At 38.0% G+C, this 24,204-nt stretch overlaps 1 protein-coding gene across 1 annotated transcript in view; it reads right to left on the bottom strand.

Annotated features, from left to right (window-relative positions):
• Window positions 1-8,740: 8,740 nt before the first annotated feature.
• Window positions 8,741-24,204, bottom strand: part of CCDC7 (coiled-coil domain containing 7) — a 279,639-nt gene continuing 264,175 nt past the window's right edge. Inside the window, exons 39-42 of the mRNA XM_088844150.1 lie at window positions 20,957-21,082; window positions 10,783-10,878; window positions 9,849-10,082; window positions 8,741-8,962 (exon numbers count right to left, since the gene is read on the bottom strand). Of these exons, the coding sequence (XP_088700276.1) occupies window positions 10,063-10,082; window positions 10,783-10,878; window positions 20,957-21,082 (242 nt within the window). The 3' untranslated portion in view covers window positions 8,741-8,962; window positions 9,849-10,062. The remainder of the gene's footprint in view (window positions 8,963-9,848; window positions 10,083-10,782; window positions 10,879-20,956; window positions 21,083-24,204) is intronic.

Raw genomic sequence — 24,204 nt, 5'->3', positions numbered from 1 at the left:
CCTGGACATAATAATACTAAAGTTTTAATTGAAGGAATAAATAAATGGAAAACAACATAATCTGTTTTTCTGTCCAAATTCTTAAATATAGAATTTACTGTTCATACAAATACTCTCTGGGTGATTGCTGAAAAAGTGATTTTACATACAGACATGTTGCAAAAATAGTATGATTTCCTACCAGACCCATTACCCTGGGGTTTATTCCAGACTTTCCATCTTGCTTATCTATAACTTCTTTCTCCAACAGTGAGAAACTTGGCTTTCACTCTCCATCAATGTTAATAACCATGTCTGACACTGAGAGACTTCTTAGAATTAAGACAGTGAGGCCACCATAACTGGATATACTTAAATAGAGGGCAAATGATCATCTTTTGAATATTAAGTTGTGAGAGTAATTCTACATGGAGAACAATTATATGTTGTTTATGATTTGTTGCAAGTCATGCTCTAAAATCTAGGGTTGTTTAAAGAGATATATTCTACAAAATGACGGGGGATGAAGTAGGATAAAATGTTATCCTCCCCCTACATCTCACATTCAGGTTTCACATTTATCAAATTAGTGATATTTGCTATCAACAAATTAGTGTTGATGGTGTATGTGTCAATACACATAAATGTTTATATAAAGACTTAATGTTTATATATATAAATATATATCTGTGTGTAAAATATGTAAATCTGTGTATCACTGAGAGACACAAGAATGTGACAATGAAAATACTTTGCCTCTATCTTGGGCCCACAATGACTATATTCTGAGCTCCTATGGGTTAAAGATTAAATTCTTACATGAAAAAATTTAAATACCTATTCACATTTTTTCACTAAATCAGTAGCCTATCAATATAAGCATGTTTTGAAATGGTATACTAATTCTGGATTTTGAAAGAAAATCTAAATATATGAGTATTATTTCATTTAGTTTTATTTCATTTCTGTTTTGAAATGAAATTGAAAGATAAGGAACCAAAATTTTATTAATAATATTTAGAAATATTAGAAGCTGATAAAAATATTCAAAAATAAATAAAAGAAAGCTTTACATAAAAAGAGGCACTTGATTAGATAATAGACAGTCATGAAAATTCACCCATCTCAGGGCCAAAAGAGAAAACAAGGCAACAATAAAGATGTTGGACTACTAACTCAATCAATACTTACAAGGTTTTTTCCTCTTATTCTTTTCAATGTTCCTTTAAAAATTAATACCAATTAAACTTGATACTATTTACATTCCTACACAGAATGTACAGATACTAATAACATTCCTACACAGAATAAATTCTTTGAATTTACAAATAATATCTTTTTTAGTTCAGTTAAAAGCTAACAGTATGATTTGTAGTCTTACTAGGTTTAATAAATATTATATAAAGACTTTGTTCTGATCTCGTCAATGAATTTTCAGTTTAATATAAAAAAAAACTACAGCAAGATTTTTTCCTAAATTCATTTCCTCTATCTGGAAGTGTAACAAAGGTATGAAGGTGAATTTTTTCTACATAGTATAAAGAATAGATCGGCAAATAGCTGACACAAATAAGACATTATCAAAGCATGTGGAGGAAAGATTTCATTTACTTGCTTTTAAACCACACCAGAAGGCATTACAGGGACATGAATGAATTGAAGCAAGGTAGAATTTCAACAGACAGCTCCTTTCTTAACATCAGCAACAGTGGCTATGATCTTAAAGAGTTTCAAATGTGTTCCAGATGGTAAAGAAGAGTTCTGAAAATAAATCAAGTTACTATATTTTTCATTTAATTGAACCTCTAATATACACATAAGCATTTCTTTCAGTTCTGTATATTTCCGATCATTAAAGTTTACACTAATTGCATAGCATTTTTCAAAATATTATCTAGAGCTTTTGGTTTTCAAAATCAATGATCTTTGTCTCAATGTTTATTTTAGCTGAACAAAAACTTCCTTTTTAAGAAAAATTTAGTTGGGTTCCTCTAAGCCTTCTTTTCAACTAGGCTTCATGCTTGGCCCTGTCCTTGGTCTGCCTTAGGCAAGAAGACTGTTAGGCTTATTTAGCAGGAATCCCCAACACTTGATGACGCCTCTTAGTAATGTCACATCCAATTACTCACTCACTTACTCTGCTCACTGGCTATAAATCCCAGCTGTTTCTGCTATATTTGGAGTTGAGTTCAACCTTCCTCCCCTATCACAATAGTTTCAAATAGTTTTCATTACCATTTTAAACAAATGTCAGAATAATTCTTTTAAACAACATTGTAAAGCTGGGTATTATGCACCATGACCTTGTAATGGGATATATGTGCTCAGTTACTCATTTGTGTCTGACTCTCTGTGGGCCCATGGACCGTAGCCCACCAGGCTACTCTGTCCATGGAATTTTCCAGGCAAGTATACTGGAGTGGGTTGCCATTTTGCTCTCCTAAATGGGATATATACTAGAGATTAAAATCATGGAATTTATATACAGACCAGTTTTATGGGTTTCCTTCTCTTTGCTTCTAAGGTGCTTTACGATCTTGAGCAATTTAAATGAGCTTCTCTCCTTGATCCTTGATGAATACATGCTCTGAACTGATAGACTTAACCTATGAGACCATCTGAACACGAGAGTCATTCATACATAGTTCTACCACTCTGACCCACGCCCAAACTGAAAGGTCTGGGAATCCTGTCCTCCTAAGATAGGAATTATGCTTGTGCTTTGCAGAACTGAACATGTTGACTGTGGGCACACAGCCTGTAGCTTTCCATCTGCTACTCAGTCACCTGACTGGCTGTCAGGAAAGTGATAGGAGGGTAGGAAAGATACGGGAGAGAAAACAGTCACAGTGTTTTTTCTCTTCCAAGTCTGTGGGTTCAGAGAGAGCAGTCTATGTCTCAGTGAAACACTTGGTTGTGGGTTTCTGCCATTCAGTTAAAGCAATGATAGACTTCAAAGTGTTGGGCAGCTTCATGCACCAGGATTTCACTCAAGAAGCTATCAATATCCTTATTCACTGGCCCAGTGATTCAGCCATTTTTGTCAAAAATTCAAATCATGTAAATTATAGTTACCACCACACCCTCTTGCTTTTTCTTTTCCAATCATCCTTTGGATGTTGGCAATTTGATCTCTGGTTCCTCTGCCTTTTCTATTTTTTTTTTTCACTTTAATTTATTCTTTGTAAAGTGACAACATACAGACAAACCACAGAAGCTTTAGACATAGTGTTGACCAGTTTTAAAACTGTAACAGCAAGTAACTGTTTTACAGCGAATAACATTTACACGGACTCCTCATCTTGTTATACAAAGGCATTATGAACACACACAGTTCTTATTCCTTATAAACCTCTTTGTCAAGCAGCAAGATGACAATATACCATAGCATATCACAGAACGTTTCCTCCAAGAAACCAGAGCAGTAGTATTTGGTGAATGGTTATGCATAGAACTTAAAGGGTAATAAACACTGGTCATAAAGCAAGTGACACAAGTACTAATAAGTGAAAAATGTTAATTTTTATTAACATAAGATAAAATGTTACTCTTTACGCTTTAAGTTAAAAACTATAGAATACTTTAAAAGCAGACAATACAAGGTGCTTTCATTTTAGACTCCATATCAAAATACTACTCCATTAATTGCTTAAGAATCCATAACCTTTGAGTACTGCTCATTGGCTTTTTAAAGTCAACCTGAAATATAAAAGCACTTCAAGTTTACCAGTCAAAAGCTAATGTTACACTGGTTACATGTTACATGAAAACATAGCTTTTTAGAAAAACTGAATTTAAAAATACTGCAGCATGAAACTCTAAAATGTAAAAATGCACTACCTTCAAATCTTTCAACACATTTCTTTTTAAAATGCCCTATTTTGTGAAACCATTACTTACTATATTCCCAACTTTCAGTTAAAATGACAGGTTGAAGTTGTTTTTAAATCTGATAACATCAAAAGAAATAGGTCAGCATGTAAATTGGCTATCCACCACAAAACGATGTTCCCACCACAAAAACATCGCTACAGAGACCCACTGGATGAATGTAAATCTTAAAAACTTTATTTAACAGTGTCCACAAATATTTAGTGTCTTTTGGCCCTGAAGTCAGAGCAACACTACCAATAAATCTGATATATGCAATTTTCACAGAAGTTTCAGAAGCAAAAGAAGAAAACCTATTTGTAAGTGGTTGGTTGGACAGAAATGAAAGCACCCATGAGAGTCCTCTCATTTAAGAATTAATCCTCCAACGAGAGCATCCGTGGTCACCATCACTGTTTGAGTCCTCTGCCTTTTCTAAATCCAGCTTGAACATCTGGGAGTTCATGGTTCATGTACTGTTGAAGTTTGGCTTGGAGAATTTTGAGCATTACGTTACTAGTGTGTGAGATGAGTGCAACTGTATGATAGTCTGAGTATTATTTGGCATTGCCTTTCTTTGTGACCGGAATGAAAACTGACCTTTTCCAGTCCCATGGCCACTGCTGAGTTTTCCAAATTTACTGGCATATTGAGGGCATCATTTTTTAGGATTTGAAATAGCTCAACTGGAATTCCATCACCTCCACTAGCTTTGTTCGTAGTGATGCTTCCTAAGGTCCTCGTGCCTTCACATTCCAGGATGTCTGGCTCTAGATGAGTGACCACACCATTGTGATTACCTGGGTCGTGAAGATCTTTTCCATATAGTTCTTCTGTGTAGTCCTGCCACCACTTCTTAATATCTTCTGTTTCTGTTAGGTCCATACCATTTCTGTCCTTTATTGAGCCCATCTTTGCATGAAATGTTCCCTTGGTATCTCTAATTTTGTTGAAGAGATCTCTAGTCTCCCATTCTATTGTTTTCCTCTATTTCTTTGCATTGATCACTGAGGAAGGCTTTCTTACCTCTCCTTGATATTCTTTGGAATTTTGCATTCAACTGGTATATCGTTCCTTTTCTCCTTTGCCTTCTGCTTCTCTTCTTTTCATAGCTATTTGTAAGGTCTCCTCAGACAACCATTTTGCCTTTCTTTTTATTGGGGATGGTCTTGATCCCTGCCTTCTGTACAAATGTCACGAACCTCGTGCATAGTCCTTCAGGTACTCTTTAGACCAGATCTAGTCCCTTGAATCTATTTGTTATTTCCACTGTATAGTTGTAAGGGATTTGATTTAGGTCATACCTGAAATGATCTCGTGGTTTTCCCTACTTTCTTCAATTTAAGTCTGAATTTGGCAATAAGGAGTTCATGATCTGAGCCACAGTCAGCTTCTGGTCTTGTTTTTGCTGACTGTATAGAGCTTCTCCATCTTTGGCTGCAAAGAATATAATCAATCTGATTTCAGTATTGACCATCTGGTGATGTCCATGTGCAGAGCCTTCTCTTGTGTTGTTAGAAGATCAAAGTGCCAACATCTGTTGGATCATTGAACAAGCAAGAGAGTTCCAGAAAAACATCTACTTCTGCTTTATTGACTACACCAAAGCCTTTGACTGTGTGGATCACAACAAATTGTGGAAAATTCTTAAAGAGATGGGAATACTAGACAACCCGACCTGCCTCTTGAGAAACTTGTATGCAGGTCAGGAAGCAAAAGTTAGAACTGGACATGGAACAACAGACTGGTTCCAAATAGGAAAAGGAATACGTCAAGGCTGTATATTGTCACCCTGCTTATTTAACTTACATGCAGAGTACATCATGAGAAACGCTCGGCTGGATGAAGTACAAGTTGGAATCAAGATAGCTGGGAGAAATACAAATAACCTCAGACATGCAAATGACACCACCCTTATGGAAGAAAGTGAAGAAGAACTAAACAGCCTCTTGAAAGTGAAAGAGAAGAGTGAAAAAGTTGTCTTAAAACTCAACATTCAGAAAACTAAGATCATGGTATCTGGTCCCATCACTTCATGGGAAATAGATGGGGAAACAGTGGAAACTGGCAGACTTTATTTTTTTGGGCTCCAAAATCACTGCAGCCATGAAATTAAAAGACACTTACTCCTTGGAAGGAAACTGTGACTAACCTAGACAGCATATTAAAAATCTGAGACATCACTTTACCAACAAAGGTCCGTCTAGTCAAGGCTATGATTTTTCTAGTAGTCATGTATGGATGTGAGAGTTGGACTATAAGGAAAGCTGAGCACTGAAGAATTGATGCTTTTGAACTGTGGTGTTGGAGAAGACTCTTGAGAGTCCCTTGGACTGCAAGGAGATACAACCAGTCCATCCTAAAGGAAATCAGTCCTGAATATTCATTGGAAGGACTGATGTTGAAGCTGAAACTCCAATACTTTGGCCACCTGATGCAAAGAGCTGACTCATTTAAAAAGACCCTGATGCTGGGAAAGATCGGGGGCAGGAGGAGAAGGGGACGACAGAAGATGAGATGGTTGGATGGCATCACTGACTCAACAGACACGAGTTTGAGTAAACTCTGGGAGTTGGTGATGGACAGGGAGGCCTGGCATGCTGCAGTCCATGGGGTCGCAAAGAGTCAGACACAATGGATCGAATGAACTGACTGAACTGAATGCCCACACCCTATTTAAAAAGTCCATTTTATTTGCCACTACAGTGTTCATTGACCTACAGAAGAACAAAATATATTGAGAACTGTTTTCCAAATCAGAAAACAAAATCACATGATTCCCCTGCCTTGGGAATCTAATTGTGTAATCAACTAGTGTCTAGGAAGCTTCAAGTGAATATACTCTTTCTGTACCTGAAATTATTGCCCTGTGCAAAAATTAGCCACCAATATACAGAGGGGGGAAATATATTCCTCACACCATGCCCCCGAAAAGTAATCTCATGTTCTTCTTGAAAAGAAAAATAAGGATTTTTGCCTCTCATTAAATACTAAGTTATCAAATGGTTACATTTAGATTACTATCTGCTCCTATTGATCTCTAATCTCCTGGACCAGCTAGCACTATGATACATTTTGGAACTAATTGTTTAGGACACTAACAATTTTTCTTCAATTAGAGATTGTGACAAACAGAAAATGAAATGCTGGAGATACTCTTACCAACTGAATAAGCTTCAACAGCATTTTTATGAACAAAAAATTACTCTTCTACTACCTATGGGCAGAATGTGTTTATAAAGTTGATATTCTAATTTACATAAGAAAACAGACCTTACATTAATCTTTGGTTTAGGAAGTCCAGATCTGTCTTTAGAAGCACCATTTTTAGACTAACCATAGCAAAAAATGTATTCAAAAGACCACAGAAATACTCTCTTAAGCCTTTTTCAGCTTACTTACAGCATTAATATGATCTCTAGTAAGTTTCTAAGTTTTGAGTGAATCACAATAAAAATCAAAGGAATTATTGGATTTCTAGAGGTTGTTAGATATTCATTCTCATAAGGGCACCCTGACTACTCATTATTTGACTCTAAGAAGGGATGCTGCTGCTGCTGCTGCTAAGTTGCTTCAGTCGTGTCCGACTCTGCGTGACCCCATAGACGGCAGCCGACCAGGCTCCGCCGTCCCTGGGATTCTCCAGGCAAGAACACTGGAGTGGGTTGCCATTTCCTTCTCCAATGTGTGAAAGTGAAAAGTGAAAGTGAATTCGCTCAGTCGTGTCCAACTAGTAGCGACCCCATGGACTGCAGCCCACCAGGCTCCCCTGTCCATGTGATTTTCTAGGCAAGAAGGGATGAGACTTGTCTTAATTTTTAAGGCAACCAAAGCCTTCCAACAGCTGTAGATCCTTTGCTTTTGCCCACTAATCCTGGCCTAGTTTGAGTTATTCACAGTCTGTAGTTGAAACTGACATTGCTGCTCAATGTTAAGGGCTATTCTGCCATCCTAAGAAGCATCACATCTTATCCAACAGCTCTGCTGAAATACTATTCCTGTTCCTACTTCTCCCAGGAGATATGTTTAGTTGTACCTATTATTAATCAGCAAAAAGGTTTCATATATGTCACCTTATGGAGAGTTCACTGCTTTTCCAAGTCCTGACTGGTTGTTGGATCATTCATGAGTTGTGCTTTCCAATATAGAAGACACAAACCACATATGGCTATTTAGATTTAAATTAATTGAAATTATATAAAATAAAAAGTCTATATTCTCAGATATACTAACCACATTTCAAGAGCTTAACAGCTGCATATGGATTATAGCTTTGCATACTAGAGAGCACAGACATAGAACACTTCCATTATCACAGGAAATTCTGTTGGGGAGCACTGTGGAGGTCAAGTCATAATTACCATGAACAACGGCCATGAACAACATGGTTTGGGAGAAGGAAAATTTACGTGGATCCAATACAGACTGAGTCTATTCATTGGGCACCCCTTTTGCAGTAGCTACAAGATCCAGATTAAAAACAAAACAGCCACAACCATTCGTGTATGGACTGAGGTATTCATTGATTTCCCTTACATCATCAAATAGTAAGCATCACAGTTCTCAGCTCTGGCTGCACAGTATAATCACCTATGGAGAATCTGGTTTAATTAGTCTGCACCTGAGGCGGAGAATTAGTAGCTTTTGAAGCACCTTAGGTGAATCCTATTTTGTAGACAAGCTTGAAAAGCACTGATTTAGCACATATATCAGCTCAACTAATCAAATGATCACATAATTAATGAATAAATTATATTCACTGTTATCTGGATAGTCCACAGAAGCAAACTGAGAGGCTAGACTGGGTCCAGCAATCACCACTCATGGGGGCAGGATGCTATGCTGAACTTACATTGGAAAAATAATTTTGCATTGCTCACATTGCAATTTTTGGCAGCTTGCAACAATTCTCCTATTCATTGCTGCATATATTCTCTTTAAAACCTTCACAAAAATTATTAATACACATAATTTCTATGTTACCTCTTGGATCTTTCTCAGTTTCAGAGAATAATCAGTAATTAGTGAAGAATTACTCCATTTATCTTCTCTTGATTGATATTTTAGGCTCAGTTCATGATTTCTTCTTGCCATATAAGTTGTACATTTTTTACTACAGTATAAAATATAAATAGTATCTTTATAGTGAGGAGTTATAGAAGATAGCCACTATTTCATTAATTTTATTCCACTTTATATTGTTTTTGTAGAAATCCAATTTCCTTATTAAATGCTGATATAAAACAGAACTCCAAAATACTTAGGTCAACACTACTCATTGTTCAAATTCTTGCTGGAGAAATACAGTAACATTTAAGGCACAAAAGGATTATATAGAAGTTTAAATACCTATGTCAGTAATAATCCAGATTGGATTTAAGGTTATTTCATCCAATAATATTTATGCTTTACAGGGCACAGTAAAAAAGTGGTTAAAAATACTATCTTAATTATTATTCAAGTTGCTAATAACATTGATTATTACTTGTAATATTATATGCAATATGTATAATATTACGCATTATTATAGTAAGATTGCTGTTAACAATGTTATTAACTTTTGTTGGCAAGAAGCACATTTTAAAAATTCTATCACTTGTATTTTGTGCCATTACAAATTCCACAGAATATACTACAACACATATCAATTAGGTTATTACCATGAAAGTCAAAGTTGCTCAGTCATGTCTGACTCTGCGACCCCATGGACTATACAGTCCATGGAATTCTTTAGGCCAGAACACTGGAGTGGGTAGCCTTTCCCTTCTCCAGGGGATCTTCCCAATCCAGGAATCAAACCCAGGTGTCCTGCATTGCAGGCGGATTCTTAACAAGCTGAGCCACAGACATTTACTTTTACTTCCTCTCTTTTTTGAAGTTGGTTGTGCAGTGTTCAAACATGACTATTTCAAATTAGGGGAATGTTTTCATTATTTGATATTTAAAGGACAACTGTAACTTTTCCAAAATTAGAAAAAAGAAAATTCACTAAAACTCACCTGCTGCCGATCAAGGTCCTCCATGATCTGGGCCTATCCTATTAATTCAGGGTCTTTCTCAGTATTGTTCAATAAACACCATTCACTCAAGGCAATGTTGTTTTCATAAGTCTTCCACTCCTGCAATTTCATTGCTGTCTCCATGAGTTTGCTCACGTTATTTATTTTGCCCAGAATTAATTTATTTTCAAAAGTATGGGTGGGGTGGAGATTTTCAGGCAGTGGTATATGGCACTTTAAAGGAAAATTGTTGTGTGATTAAAAAAATAGTTCTATTTAATTTCATTGTACTTGATATAATTTTTATTATATGTGACATCATGAAAAATAGAATATTGTATATGAAATTAACAATGGAAATGGAAAAGGAATACATAAATCTACCTATGTTTCTATAGAAATGGTTCTCCAATTTTACCCTGCATCAGAACACCCAGAGACCTTGTTAAACAAATTAAGGGACTTGAACCCCACAGCTTTTATTTCAGTAGGTCTGGAGTGAGGTCCAAAGATTTGCATTTCTAAATAAGTTCCTAGTTAATGCCCAGGCTGCTAGTCCAGGGACCACACTTTGAGAAGCATTTATACAGGAATCAAAAAGTTTAAGTTCACTAGAATATTATTTTTTGGAATACATAAAATGTATATGCTTAATATATCTATGGTTCTTCAAAAAATCAGTCAGTTTTAAATAAGAAGTGAATGTCTGAGCTGCAAAAGAAAGGAACCAAAAGAAATCAGCATCAGGAAAGAAATAGTGACAATTCCTTTTAGGTGAAAGACTTAACTCTGAGCTGATGGAGGCAAGACAGGATTATGAAATATCTATTACATCCAATGACGTTTGTTGCAACACTGTTATAAACAGTGTTTGGAAACAACCAAAGTCCCCATTTAACAGAGGCCTAGTTAAGTAACATACCATTACTTTTACCTTTATAGATAGGTTTTCTAGTTGTAGCAATCACAGTGGGCAGAGTCTCTTCATGTTCAATTTTCTTTTTTTTGAAGGTTGATTTTTTTTGATACCCTAAAAAAATGAGGATGGTGTTATAACCTAGAAATAACCTCACTTAAACTTTGAAAAAATTAAAATAAATCTTACTAATCTACTTCTAAATTACAGCTTCTGTATATTTTTTTTTCAATATTTTAGATAAAGCAGCTTTACTAACACAAATATGGTCTAATTTTTCCTTGGTGGGTATTTGACCGCCTGCCAATGCAGGAGACATAAGAGATAAAAGTTCAATCCCTGGGTCAGAAACATCTCCTGGAGGAGGGCACAGCAACCCACTCCAGCATTCTTGCCTGAAGAATCCCAAGGACAGATGAGCCTGATGGGCTACTGTCCATAGGGTCGCAAAGAGTCGGACACAATTGAAGCAACTTAGCCGTGCAAGCATAAACAATAGTGCTCATTTTGCATGCTAGTAAGGTTACATTCAAAATCCTTCAAGCTAGGTTTCAGCAGTATGTGAACCGAGAACTTCCAGATGTACAAGCCGGGTTTAGAAAAGGCAGAGGAATCAGAGATCAAATTGCCAACATTCATTGGATCACAGAGAAAGCAAAGGAATTATAGAAGAACATCCACCTCTGCTTCCTTGACTGTGCCAAAACCTTTGACTGTGTGGATCACAAGAAACTGTGGAAAATTCTTAAAGAGATGGGAATACCAGACCATCTTACCTGTCTCCTGAGAAACCTATTTGTGGATCAAGAAGCAACAGTTAGAACCTTACATGGAACAATGGGTTGGTTCCAAATTGGGAAAGGAGGACAGCAGACAAGATGGCGGAGGAATAGGACGGCGAGACCACTCTCTCCTCCACAAATTCATCAAAAGAACTTTTGAACGCGAGTAAAGTCCACAAAACAACTTCTGAATGCTGGCAGAGGACGTCAGGCACCCAGAAAAGCAGCCCATTGTCTTCGAAAGGAGGTAGGAAAAAACATAAAAGATAAAAAGCGAAACAAAAGAAGTAAGGACGGAGCTCCGTCCCGGGAAGGGAGGCTTTAAAAAGAGAGAAGTTTCCAAACACCAGGAAACATTCTCACTGGCGATTCTGTGGCGAGCCTTGGAAGCTCAGAGGGCCACATAACCCTCTTTTTTTTTAAAGATTTTTTTTAAAACCCACAGATTACCCGTCAAACGGTAACTCCCAGTGGAGAAGCAGCGCAGACGCCTGCATACGCCATTAGCAAGCGGGCGCTGGGCAGGGAGGAGCCGGCTGAACTGCTTAGAGAGAGGACTGGGCTTGAATGCCGCGAGAACAATTTGAGAGAACTGGGGAGAGCAAAGCAGACTGTGGGATAGCTTCCCCACGAAAAGGCGGAAAGCTCTAACCTATGACTCGGCCAGCCCTGCTCACAGAATAAAGGACTGAGCAGAGCGAGCCGGCTGCGGTCGGCCCATCCCCCGTTCCCCACCGAGACAGGCAGGGAGCGCAGCCAGAGCCGGAGCGGGCAACCGCGGCCCCAGAAAGGCATCCGATACAAACTGCAGGCAGGCTTGTTGCTATTCAGGACTTCTTGGGCTCGGGCCGGTTGATATCCCCCTGAGAAGGTGCGCCGGTTGTACACCCAGAAAACTGAGTGGCGGGGACTGGGGAGGCGATAAGTCACAGAGACCGCGCTCGCCAAATACCTGGTCCCCTGAGCTGCTTGGACTGGGGAAGGCACAAAACGCAGGCCCAACCAAGTCTGCGCCTTTGTGGAGTACCTGAGAACCTGAACTTGAGCCGCTCAGACCTGGGAAGTGCATACAACCCGGTGCCGGCCTCGGACAGTTCCCGGCAGAGCAACCTAGAGCCTGTGCAGTGTAGACTGGGACAGCATACGTGCTGTGAGCGGGGGCAAACCCAGTGTGGCTGAGACGCTGCGAGTACTCCCCACAGACGCCAGAGATAATCGACTGCAGCGTTCCTCCCTTCCCAGAACAGGACTGAACAACTGAGCCTTAAAAAGTGTCCACCCACTCCCTAGTATCAGGGCGGAAATTAGACACTGAAGAGACCAGCAGACAGAAGCTAAAACAGAGGGAACCACCTTGGAAATGACAGATAGAGACGTCTAGAGACTACTCCAAGAATAAGACCAAAAACCAGAGGCAAGAGGCTTAAGCCCGAATCCTGAGAACACCAGAGAAGTCCTGACTCCAGGGAACATTAATCGATAGGAGCTCATCAAACGTCTCCATACCTACGCTAAATCCAAGGGTCAACAAGTTCCAGAGCAAGACATACCACGCAAATTCTCCAGGAACACAGGAAACTAGCCCTGAGCTTCAATATACAGGCTGCCCAAAGTCACTCCAAACCCACTGACATCTCATAACTCATTACTGGACACTTCATTGCACTCCAGAGAGAACAAATCCAGCTCCACCCACCAGAACACCGACACAGTCTTCCATAACCAGGGAACTTTGACAAGTCACCTGTCCAACCCCACACACAGCAAGGAAACTACATAATAAAGAGAACTCCACAAACGGCCAGAAGAGGGAAAGGCCACCCCAAGCAAAGCATTATAAGCAAGATGAAGAAGCAGAGAAATACCCAGGCAAGTAAAGGAACAAGATAAATGCCCACCAACACAAACAAAAGAGGAAGATATAGGGAATCTACATGAAAAAGAATTTCGAATTTTGGTGGTGAAAATGATTCAAAATCTTGAAAGCAAAATGGAGTTACAGATAAATAACCTGGAGAAAAGGATTGAGAAGATGGAAGAAAGGTTTAATAAGGACTTAGAGGAAATAAAAAAGAGTCAATATACAATGAATAATACAATAGATAAGATCAGAAACACTCTGGAGGGAACAAACAGTAGAATAACAGAGGCAGAAGACAGGATAAGCGAGCTAGAAGATAGAATTGTAGAAATAAATGAAACAGAGAGGAAAAAAGAAAAACAAATTAAAAGAAATGAGAACAATATTAGAGACCTCTGGGACAATGTTAAACGCTCCAACATTCGAATCATAGGAATCCCAGAAGAAGAAGACAAAAAGAAAGACCATGAAAGAATACTTGAGGAGATAATAGTTGAAAACTTCCCTAAAATAGGGAAAGAAATAATCACCCAAGTCCAAGAAACCCAGAGAGTCCCCAACAGGATAAACCCAAGGCGAAATACTCCTAGACACATATTAATCAAATTAACAAAGATCAAACACAAAGAACAAATATTAAAAGCAGCAAGGGAAAAACAGCAAATAACACACAAGGGGATTCCCATAAGGATAACAGCTGATCTTTCAACAGAAACTCTTCAGGCCAGGAGGGAATGGCAAGACATACTTAAAGTGATGAAAGAAAATAACCTACAGTCCAGACTACTGTACCCAGCAAGGATCCCATTCAAATATGAAGGAGAAATCAAAAGCTTTACAGACAAGCAAAAGCTGAGAGAATTCAGCATCACCAAACCAGCTCTCCAACAAATGCTAAAGGATCTTTTCTAGACAGGAAACACAGAAAGGGTGTATAAACTCGAACCCAAAGCAATAAAGAAAATGGCTACGGGATCGTACTTATCAATAATTACCTTAAACGTAAATGGGTTAAATGCCCCAACCAAAAGACAAAGGCTGGCTGAATGGATACAAAAACAAGACCCCCATATATGTTGTCTGCAAGAGACTCACCTCAAAACGAGGGACACATACAGACTGAAAGTGAAGGGCTGGAAAAAGATATTCCATGCAAATAGAGACCAAAAGAAAGCAGGAGTAGCAATACTCATATCAGATAAAATAGACTTTAAAACAAAGGCTGTGAAAAGAGACAAAGAAGGAAACTACATAATGATCAAAGGATCAATCCAAGAAGAAGATATAACAATTATAAATATTTATGCACCCAACATAGGAGCACCGCAATATGTAAGACAATTACTAACAAGTATGAAAGGGGAAATTAACAATAATGCAATAATAGTGGGAGATTTTAATACCCCACTTACATCTATGGATAGATCAACTAAACAGAAAATTAACAAGGAAACACAATCTTTAAATGATACAATAGACCAGTTAGACCTAATTGATATCTATAGGACATTTCACCCCAAAACAATGAATTTCACCTTTTTCTCAAGTGCACATGGAACCTTTTCCAGGATAGATCACATCCTGGGCCATAAATCTAGCCTTGGTAAATTCAAAAAAGTTGAAATCATTCCATGCATCTTTTCTGACCACAATGCAGTAAAATTAGATCTCAATTACAGGAGAAAAACTATTAAACATGCCAACATATGGAGGCTGAACAACATGCTGCTGAACAACGAACAAATCATAGAAGAAATCAAAAGAGAAATCAAAATATGCATAGAAATGAATGAAAATGAAAACACAACAACCCAAAACCTCTGGGACACTGTAAAAGCAGTGCTAAGGGGGAAGTTCATAGCAATACAGGCACACCTCAAGAAACAAGAAAAAAGTCAACTAAATAACCTAACTCTACATCTAAAGCAACTAGAAAAGGAAGAAATGAAGAACCCCAGGGTCAGTAGAAGGAAAGAAATTGTAAAAATTAGGGCAGAGATAAATGCAAAAGAAACAAAAGAGACTATAGCAAAAATCAACAAAGCCAAAAGCTGGTTCTTTGAGAAGGTAAATAAAATTGACAAACCACTAGCCAGACTTATCAAGAAACAAAGGGAGAAGAACCAAATCAATAAAATTAGAAATGAAAATGGAGAGATCACAACTGACAACACAGAAATACAAAGGATTATTAGAGAATACTATCAGGAATTATATGGCAATAAAATGAATAACCTGGAAGAAATGGACAAATTCCTAGAAAAACACAACTTTCCAAAACTGAACCAGGAAGAAATAGAAAATCTGAACAGACCCATCACAAGCACGGAAATTGAAACTGTAATCAAAAATCTCCCAGCAAACAAAAGCCCAGGTCCAGACGGCTTCACAGCTGAATTCTACCAAAAATTTAGAGAAGAGCTAACACCTATTCTACTCAAACTCTTCCAGAAAATTGCTGAGGAAGGGAAACTTCCAAACTCATTCTATGAGGCCACCATCACCCTAATCCCAAAACCTGGTAAAGACCCCACAAAAAAAGAAAACTACAGGCCAATATCACTGATGAACATAGATGCAAAAATCCTTAACAAAATTCTAGCAATCAGAATCCAAAAGCATATTAAGAAGATCATACATCATGACCAAGTGGGCTTTATCCAGGAATGCAAGGATTCTTCAATATCCGCAAATCAGTCAACGTAATACACCACATCAACAAACTGAAAAATAAAAATCATATGATTATCTCAATAGATGCAGAGAAAGCCTTCGACAAAATTCAACATCCATTTATGATAAAAACCCTCCAGAAAGTGGGAATAGAAGGGACATACCTCAACATAATAAAAGCTATATATGACAAACCCACAGCAAACATTATCCTCAATGGTGAAAAACTGAAAGCATTTCCCCTAAAGTCAGGAACAAGACAAGGGTGCCCACTCTCACCACTACTATTCAACATAGTTCTGGAAATTTTGGCTACAGCAATCAGAGCAGAAAAAGACATAAAAGGAATCCAAATTGGAAAAGAAGAAGTAAAACTTTCACTGTTTGCTGATGACATGATCCTCTACACAGAAAACCCTAGAGACTCTACCAGAAAACTACTAGAGCTAATCAATGATTACAGTAACGTTGCAGGATATAAAATCAACACACAGAAATCCCTTGCATTCCTATACACTAATAATGAGAAAATAGAAAGAGAAATTAAGGAAACTATTCCATTCACTGTTGCAACGAAAAGAATTAAATACTTAGGAATATATCTACCTAAGGAAACAAAAGACTTGTACATAGAAAACTATAAAACACTACTGAAAGCAATCAAAGAGGACACTAATAGATGGAGAAATATACCATGTTCATGGATTGGAAGAATAAATATTGTAAAAATGAGTATACTACCCAAAATAATTTATACATTCAATGCAATCCCTATCAAGCTACCAAAGATATTTTTCACAGAACTATAACAAATAATCTCACAATTTGTATGGAAATACAAAAAACCTCGAATAGCCAAAGCAATCTTGAGGAAGAAAAATGGAACTGGGGGAATTAACCTGCCGGACTTCAGGCTCTACTACAAAGCCACAGTCATCAAGACAGTATGGTACTGGCATAAAGACAGAAATATAGATCAATGGAACAAAATAGAAAGCCCAGAGATAAATCCACGCATCTATGGTCACCTCATCTTTGACAAAGGAGGCAAGAATATAAAATGGAGAAAAGACAGTCTCTTTAACAAGTGGTGCTGGGAAAACTGGTCAGCCACTTGTAAAAGAATGAAACTAAAACACTTCCTAACACCATACACCAAAATAAACTCAAAATGGATTAGAGAGCTAAATGTAAGACCAGAAACTATAAAACTCCTAGAGGAGAACGTAGGCAAAACACTCTCCGACATAAATCACAGCAGGATCCTCCATGACCCACCTCCCAGAATATTGGAAATAAAAGCAAAAATAAACAAATGGGACATAATTAAAATCAAAAGCTTCTGCACAGCAAAGGAAACTATAAGTAAGGTGAAAAGACAGCCTTCAGAATGGGAGAAAATAATAGCAAATGAAGCAACTGATAAAGGATTAATCTCCAAATTATACAAGCAGCTCCTGCAGCTCAATTCCAGAAAAATAAATGACCCAATCAAAAAATGGGCCAAAGAACTAAACAGACATTTCTCCAAAGAAGACATAAAGATGGCTGACAAACACATGAAAAAATGCTCAACATCCCTCATAATCAGAGAAATGCAAATCAAAACCACAATGAGATACCATTTCACACCAGTCAGAATGGCTGCTATCCAAAAGTCTACATGCAATAATGCTGGAGAGGATGTGGAGAGAAAGGAACCCTCTTACACTGTTGGTGGGAATGCAAACTAGTACAGCCACTATGGAGAACAGTGTGGAGATTCCTCAAAAAACTGGAAATAGAACTGCCATATGATCCAGCAATCGCACTCCTGGGCATACACACCGAGGAAACCAGAATTGAAAGAGACACATGTACTCCAATGTTCATTGCAGCACTGTTTATAATAGCCAGGACATGGAAGCAACCTAGATGTCCATCTGCAGACGAATGGATAAGAAAGCTTTGGTACATATACACAATGGAGTATTATTCAGCCATTAAAAAGAATACATTTGAATCAGTTCTAATGAGGTGGATGAAACTGGAGCCTATTATACAGAGTGAAGTAAGCCAGAAAGAAAAACACCAATACAGTATACTAACACATATATATGGAATTTAGAAAGATGCAAATGATAACCCTGTATACGAGACAGCAAAAGAGACACAGATGTATAGAACAGTCTTTGGGACTCTATGGGAGAGGGTGAGGGTGGGATGATTTGGGAGAATGACATTGAAACACATATGTTGTCATATGTGAAACGAATCACTAGTTCAGGGTCAATGCATGTTATAGGATGCTCGGGGCTGGCATGCGGGGATGACCCAGAGGGAGGATAAAGGGAGGAGGGAGGTGGGAGGGGGGTTCAGGAGGGGGAACTTATGTAAACCCGGGGTGAATTCATGTCAATGTATGGCAAAACCAACCAATATAATATTGTAAAATAATTTGCCTCCAATAAAAAATAAATTAACTACAAAAAAAAAAAAACAAATTGGGAAAGGAGTATGTCAAGGCTGTATATTGTCACTCTGCTTATTTAACTTATATGCAGAGTACACCATGTGAAATGCTGGGCTAGATGACTCATAAGCTAGAATCAAGACTGCCAGTAGAAATATCAACAACCTCAGATATGCATATGATAATCACTTCAATGGCTAAAAGTGAAGAGGAACTAAAGAGCCTCTTGATGAAGGTGAAAGAGGAGAGTAAAAAAAAACTGGCTCAAAATACAACATTCAAAAACTAAGGTCATAGCATTCAGTCCTATCATTTCATGGCAAATAGAAGCAGAAAAAGTGGAGGCAGTGACAGATTTTATTTTCTTGGGCTCCAAAATCACTACAGACAGTGACTGCAGCCACGAAATTAAAAGATGCTTGTTCCTTGGAAGGAAAGTTATGACAAATATAGATAGCATATTAAAAAGCAGAGAGACGTGACTTTGTTGACAAAGGTCCATATAGTTAAAGCTATGGTTTTTCTAGTAGTCATGTATGGATGTGAGAGTTGGACCATAAAGAAGGTTGAATGCCAAAGAAATGATGCTTTTGAACTGTGGTGCTGGAGAAGACTCTTGAGAGTTCCTTGGACTGCAAGGAGATCAAATCAATCAATCCTAAAGGAAATAAACCCTGAATATTCTTGGAAGGACAGATGATAAAGCTCCACTACTTTGGCTACCTGATGTGAAGAACTGACTCATTGGAAAAGATCCTGATGCTGGGAAGGATTGAAGGCAAAAGAAGAGGGCAGCAGAGGATGAGATGGTTAGATAGCATCACCGACTTAATGGATATGAATTTGAGCAAACTCTGGGAGATAGTGAAGGACAGGGAAGCCTAGTGTGCTGCAGTCCATGGGGCTGCAGAGTCAGACATGACTTAGCGACTGAATAACAATAACAGCAAACATAAACAGAGTGTGAATCAAGAAAAAAATAACAAAAAACTGTAAAAAAAGTTAGAGGTTTTTTTTTTTTTTTAAATAGTAAGTCAATAAAAAAATTTAAGCAATTAAATAAATAAATTCTCAAGTAAAGTTTTTTCTCTCTCTATGAAACAGCGTATCTTCATTTTCTAAAAAAGAAGGTTGTATTCCTACAGTGAAAAATCTAGTGCTAGAACAGAAGGAAAGTGAAAGTGAAAGTTGCTCAGTCGTGTCCAACTCTTTGTGACCCCATGGAGTGTGCAGTCCATGGAATTCTCCGGACCAGAATACCGGAGTGGGTAGCCTTTCCCTTCTCCAGGGGATCTTCCCAACCCAGGGAACAAACCCAGGTCTCCCACATTGAAGGCAGATTCTTTATCAGTTGAGCCACAAGGGAAGCCCGAGAATACTGGAATGGGTAGCCTACCCCTTCTCCAGGGGGTTTTCCCGACCCAGGAATCAAACCAGGTCTCCTGCATTGCAGGCGGATTCTTTACCAACTGAGCTATGAGGAAGCCCACAACGGAAGGAGAGATACTAAAAAACACTATTTCAAAGATACATATTTTGAGCACTGCTTAAAAACAAAACTAAGTAATAATGAAAATAGTTTCAAAATGGTCACTTGGAGAAAATTAAAAAGCAGAATATGGCACATTTAGATGCTACTCTCAAAGTTAGTAGAAAAAAATTGCATTAAGGGGCTTAGTTTCTACAATATATATCTTGCATGATCGTAAATACCACTGCAGTAATGGATAAGAAATAGGGTCTGTAAATTAGTTCTTAGACATGAATGGATTAGACAGTTGGAATATGGTAATGGAGGAAGAAAAATGAACATATTATTTATCGTCCTTCATACTTACCCTCACGTTGACTCTTTCTATTGATCCTGCTTAGTGAAAGAAAGTGAAGTTGCTCAATTATGTCTGACTCTTTGCAACCCCATGGACTGTAGCCTACAAGGCTTCTCCGTCCATGGAATTTTCCAGGCAAGAGGTACTGGAGTGGGTTGCCATTTCCTTCTCCAGGGGATCTTTCTGACCCAGTGATCGAACCCGGGTATCCCACATTGCAGGCAGATACTTTACCATCTGAGCCACCAGGGAAGCCCATTGACCCTGTTTGGGACTAATAAAAAGAGGAACATTTAAATATATAAGATGCATTTATCTCAGTCATCTGCAGGATCTATAATAGTGTGTAAGAAAGGAATGTTGAAAAAAACAATGAAGTTCCAATTTAGTAGTGGTGGGCAAGGGAGCCATGCCAGAGACACCACTCATCTACTAAGAATGCATATATGTCAGATGAGCTTACTTTAGCATTTATTTTCACTTATTTTTGTTAAACTGGTTACATGACTAAGGCTAGTACAATCATAATTTCCATATAATCATACCTTTATTCATTAAAAACATCACATTGTACAATAAAAATATTATGAATTACCTGAATGCTCTTTATTCAGTGAAGGAAAATTAATGGCTTTATAAACACCTGGCCCAGTCTTAGATGTTCTATACAGTACTTTTGGACGTTCAGTCACGTAAGACGAAAAGTCCTCAAAAGATGCATCTAGAAATATTTAGAAAATATGTTAGCTGTGAGATGGATCATATTCATAACTATTTTTAATACTCATACAGTAAGTTGTCAATAAAAATAAAGAAGTTTATATAATGAAAATTATTTTTTTGAGAACACTAACTCAATTAGAATAATATATATATTTAGAAGATTAGTTTGGAGATCAGAGCTAAATGAAAGTAGCAAGTCACAAAAAACCTCAATTATAATAGAGACAGGAATTAGATAAGTTGATGCTTAGGGCTGGGGGAATATGAGGATTAGAGCACACAAGGAGTAGAATTATATTTTCAAAGTGCTGAAAGCAAGAATTCACAATAATGAATTTTATATCTAGAAAAACTATCATTCAAATATAAAGATGAAACAAATCACACCCAGATTAAAACAACAAACAAAAAAACCCAAGAGATTTTGTTTTTATACTACCAGCCATGTCTTAAAAGAAATACTAAGGGGAATCAGTTCGGTTCAGTCACTCAGTTGTGTCCGACAATTTGGGACCCAAAGAATGAAGCAGGCCCAGCTTCTCTGTCCATCACCAACTCATGGAGTTTACTCAAATTCATGTCTGTTGAGTCAGTGATGCCATCCAACCATCTCATACTTTGTCGTCCCCTTCTCCTCCTGCTTTCAAACTTTCCCGGCATCAGGGTCTTTTCCAGTGAGTAAGTTCTTCCCATCAGGTGGCCAAAGTATTGGAGTTTTCAGCTTCAGCATCAGTCCTTCCAATGAATATATAGGACTGATTTCCTTTAGGGAGAACTGGTTGGCTCTCCTTTCAGTCCAAGGGACTCTCAAGAGTCTTCTCCAAACACCACAATTCAAAAGCATCAATTCTTCAGTGCTCAGCTTTCTTTATAGTCCAACTCTCACATCCATACTGGAAAAACCATAGCTTTGACTAGGCAGATCTTTGTTGGTAAAGTAATGTCTCCGATTTTTAATACACTGTCTAGGTTGGTCATAACTTTTCTTCCAAGGAGCAAGTGTCTTAATTTCATGGCTGCAGTCAGTATTAGCAGTGATTTTGGAGGCCAAAAAACAAAGTCGGACACTGTTTCCACCGTTTCCCCATCTATTTCCCATGAAGTGATGGGACCAGATGCCATGATCTTAGTTTTCTGAATGTTGAGCTTTAAGACAACATTTTAACTCTCCTCTTTCACTTTCATCAAGAGGCTCTTTAGTTCTTCACTTTCTGCTATAAGGGTGGTGTCATCTGTGTATCTGAGGTTATTGATATTTTGCTGAGAAATCTTGATTCCAGCTTGTGCCTCATCCAGCCCAGCATTTCTCAAGATGTTCTGCATATAAGTTAAACAAGCAGGGTGACAATATATAACCTTGATGTACTCCTTTTCCTATTTGGAACCAGTCTGTTGTTCCATGTCCAGTTCTAACCGTTGCTTCCTGACCTGCATACAGATTTCTCAAGAGGCAGGTCAGGTGGTCTAGTAGTCTCATCTCTTTCAGAATTTTCCACAATTTCTTGTGATCCACACAGTCAAAGGATTTTGCATAGTCAATAAAGTGAAGTAGATGTTTTTCTGGAACTCTCTTGCTTTTTTGATGATCCAACAGATGTTGGCAATTTGATCTCTTGTTCCTCTGCCTTTTCTAAATCCAGCTTGAACATCTGGAAGTTCACAGTTCACGTATTGTTGAAGCCTGGCTTGGAGAATTTTGAGCATTACTTTACTAGTGTGTGAGATGAGTGCAATTGTGCAGTAGTCTGAGCACTATTTGGCATTGACTTTCTTTGTGACTGGAATGAAAACACCTTTTCCAGTCCTGTGGCCACTGCTGAGTTTTCCAAATTTACTGGCATATTGAGGCAGCACTTTCACAGCATCATCTTTTAGGATTTGAAATAGCTCAGTTGGAATTCCATCACCTCCACTAGATTTGTTTGTAGTGATGCTTCCTAAGACCGTCGTGACTTCACATTCCAGGATGTCAGGCTCTAGGTGAGTGATCATGCCATTGTGGTTATCTGGGTCGTGAAGATCTTTTTTGTGTAGTTCTTCAGTGTATTCTTGCCACCTCTTCTTAATATCTTCTGCTTCTGTTAAGTCCAAACCATTTCTGTCCTTTATTTTGCCCATCTTTGCATGAAATATTCCCTTGGTATCTCTAATTTTGTTGAAGAGATCTCTAGTCTTTCCCATTCTATTGTTTTCCTCTATTTCTTTGCACTGATCACTGAGGAAGGCTTTCTTACCTCTCCTTGCTATTCTTTGGAACTCTGCATTCAAATGGGTATATCTTTCATTTTCTCTTTGTGTTTTGCTTCTCTTCTTTTCATAGCTGTTTGTAAGGCCTCCTCAGACAACCATTTTGCCTTTTTGCATTTTTTTTTTTAACCTTGGGGATGGTCTTGATCCCTGCCTCCTGTACAATGTCACAAACCTCCATGTATAGTTCTTCAGGCACTCTGTAGATCAGATCTAGTCCCTTGAATCTATTTCTCACTTCCACTGTATAATCATAAGGGATTTGATTTAGGTCATACCTGAATGATCTAGTGGTTTTCCCTACTTTCTTCAATTTAAGTCTGAATTTGGCAATAAGGAGTTCACGATCTGAGCCACAGTCAGCTCCTGGTCTTTTTTTGCTGACTGTATAGAGCTTCTCCATCTTTGGCAGCAACGAATATAATCAGTCTGATTTCGGTGTTGACCATCTGATGATGTCCATGTATAGAATCTTTTCTTGTGTTGGTGGAAGAGGATGTTTGCTCTGACCAGTTTGTTCTCTTGGCAAAACTCTATTAGGCTTTGCCCTGCTTCATCTGTACTCCAAGGCCAAATCTGCTTGTTACTCCAGGTATTTCTTGACTTCCTACAAAGTCCCCTATAATGAAAAGGACATCTTTTTTGGGTTCTAGTTCTAGAAAGTCTTGTAGGTTGTCATAGAACCGTTTAGCTTCTTCAGCATTACTGGTCGGGGCTAGAAGCTAGTTGGATTATTGTGATATTGAATGGTCTGCCTTGGAAAAAACAGAGATCATTCTGTAGTTTTTGAGATACATCCAAGTACTGAATTTCAGACTCTTTTGTTGATTATTAGGGCTACTCCATTTCTTCTATGCATTCTTGCCCACAGTA

This window comes from Moschus berezovskii, chromosome 15 (genome assembly GCF_049115385.1).
Source record: "Moschus berezovskii isolate FMDL1 chromosome 15, NW_MosBer_1.0, whole genome shotgun sequence".
Lineage (NCBI taxonomy): Eukaryota > Metazoa > Chordata > Mammalia > Artiodactyla > Moschidae > Moschus > Moschus berezovskii.
This window is presented reverse-complemented; position numbering and strand designations above follow the sequence as displayed.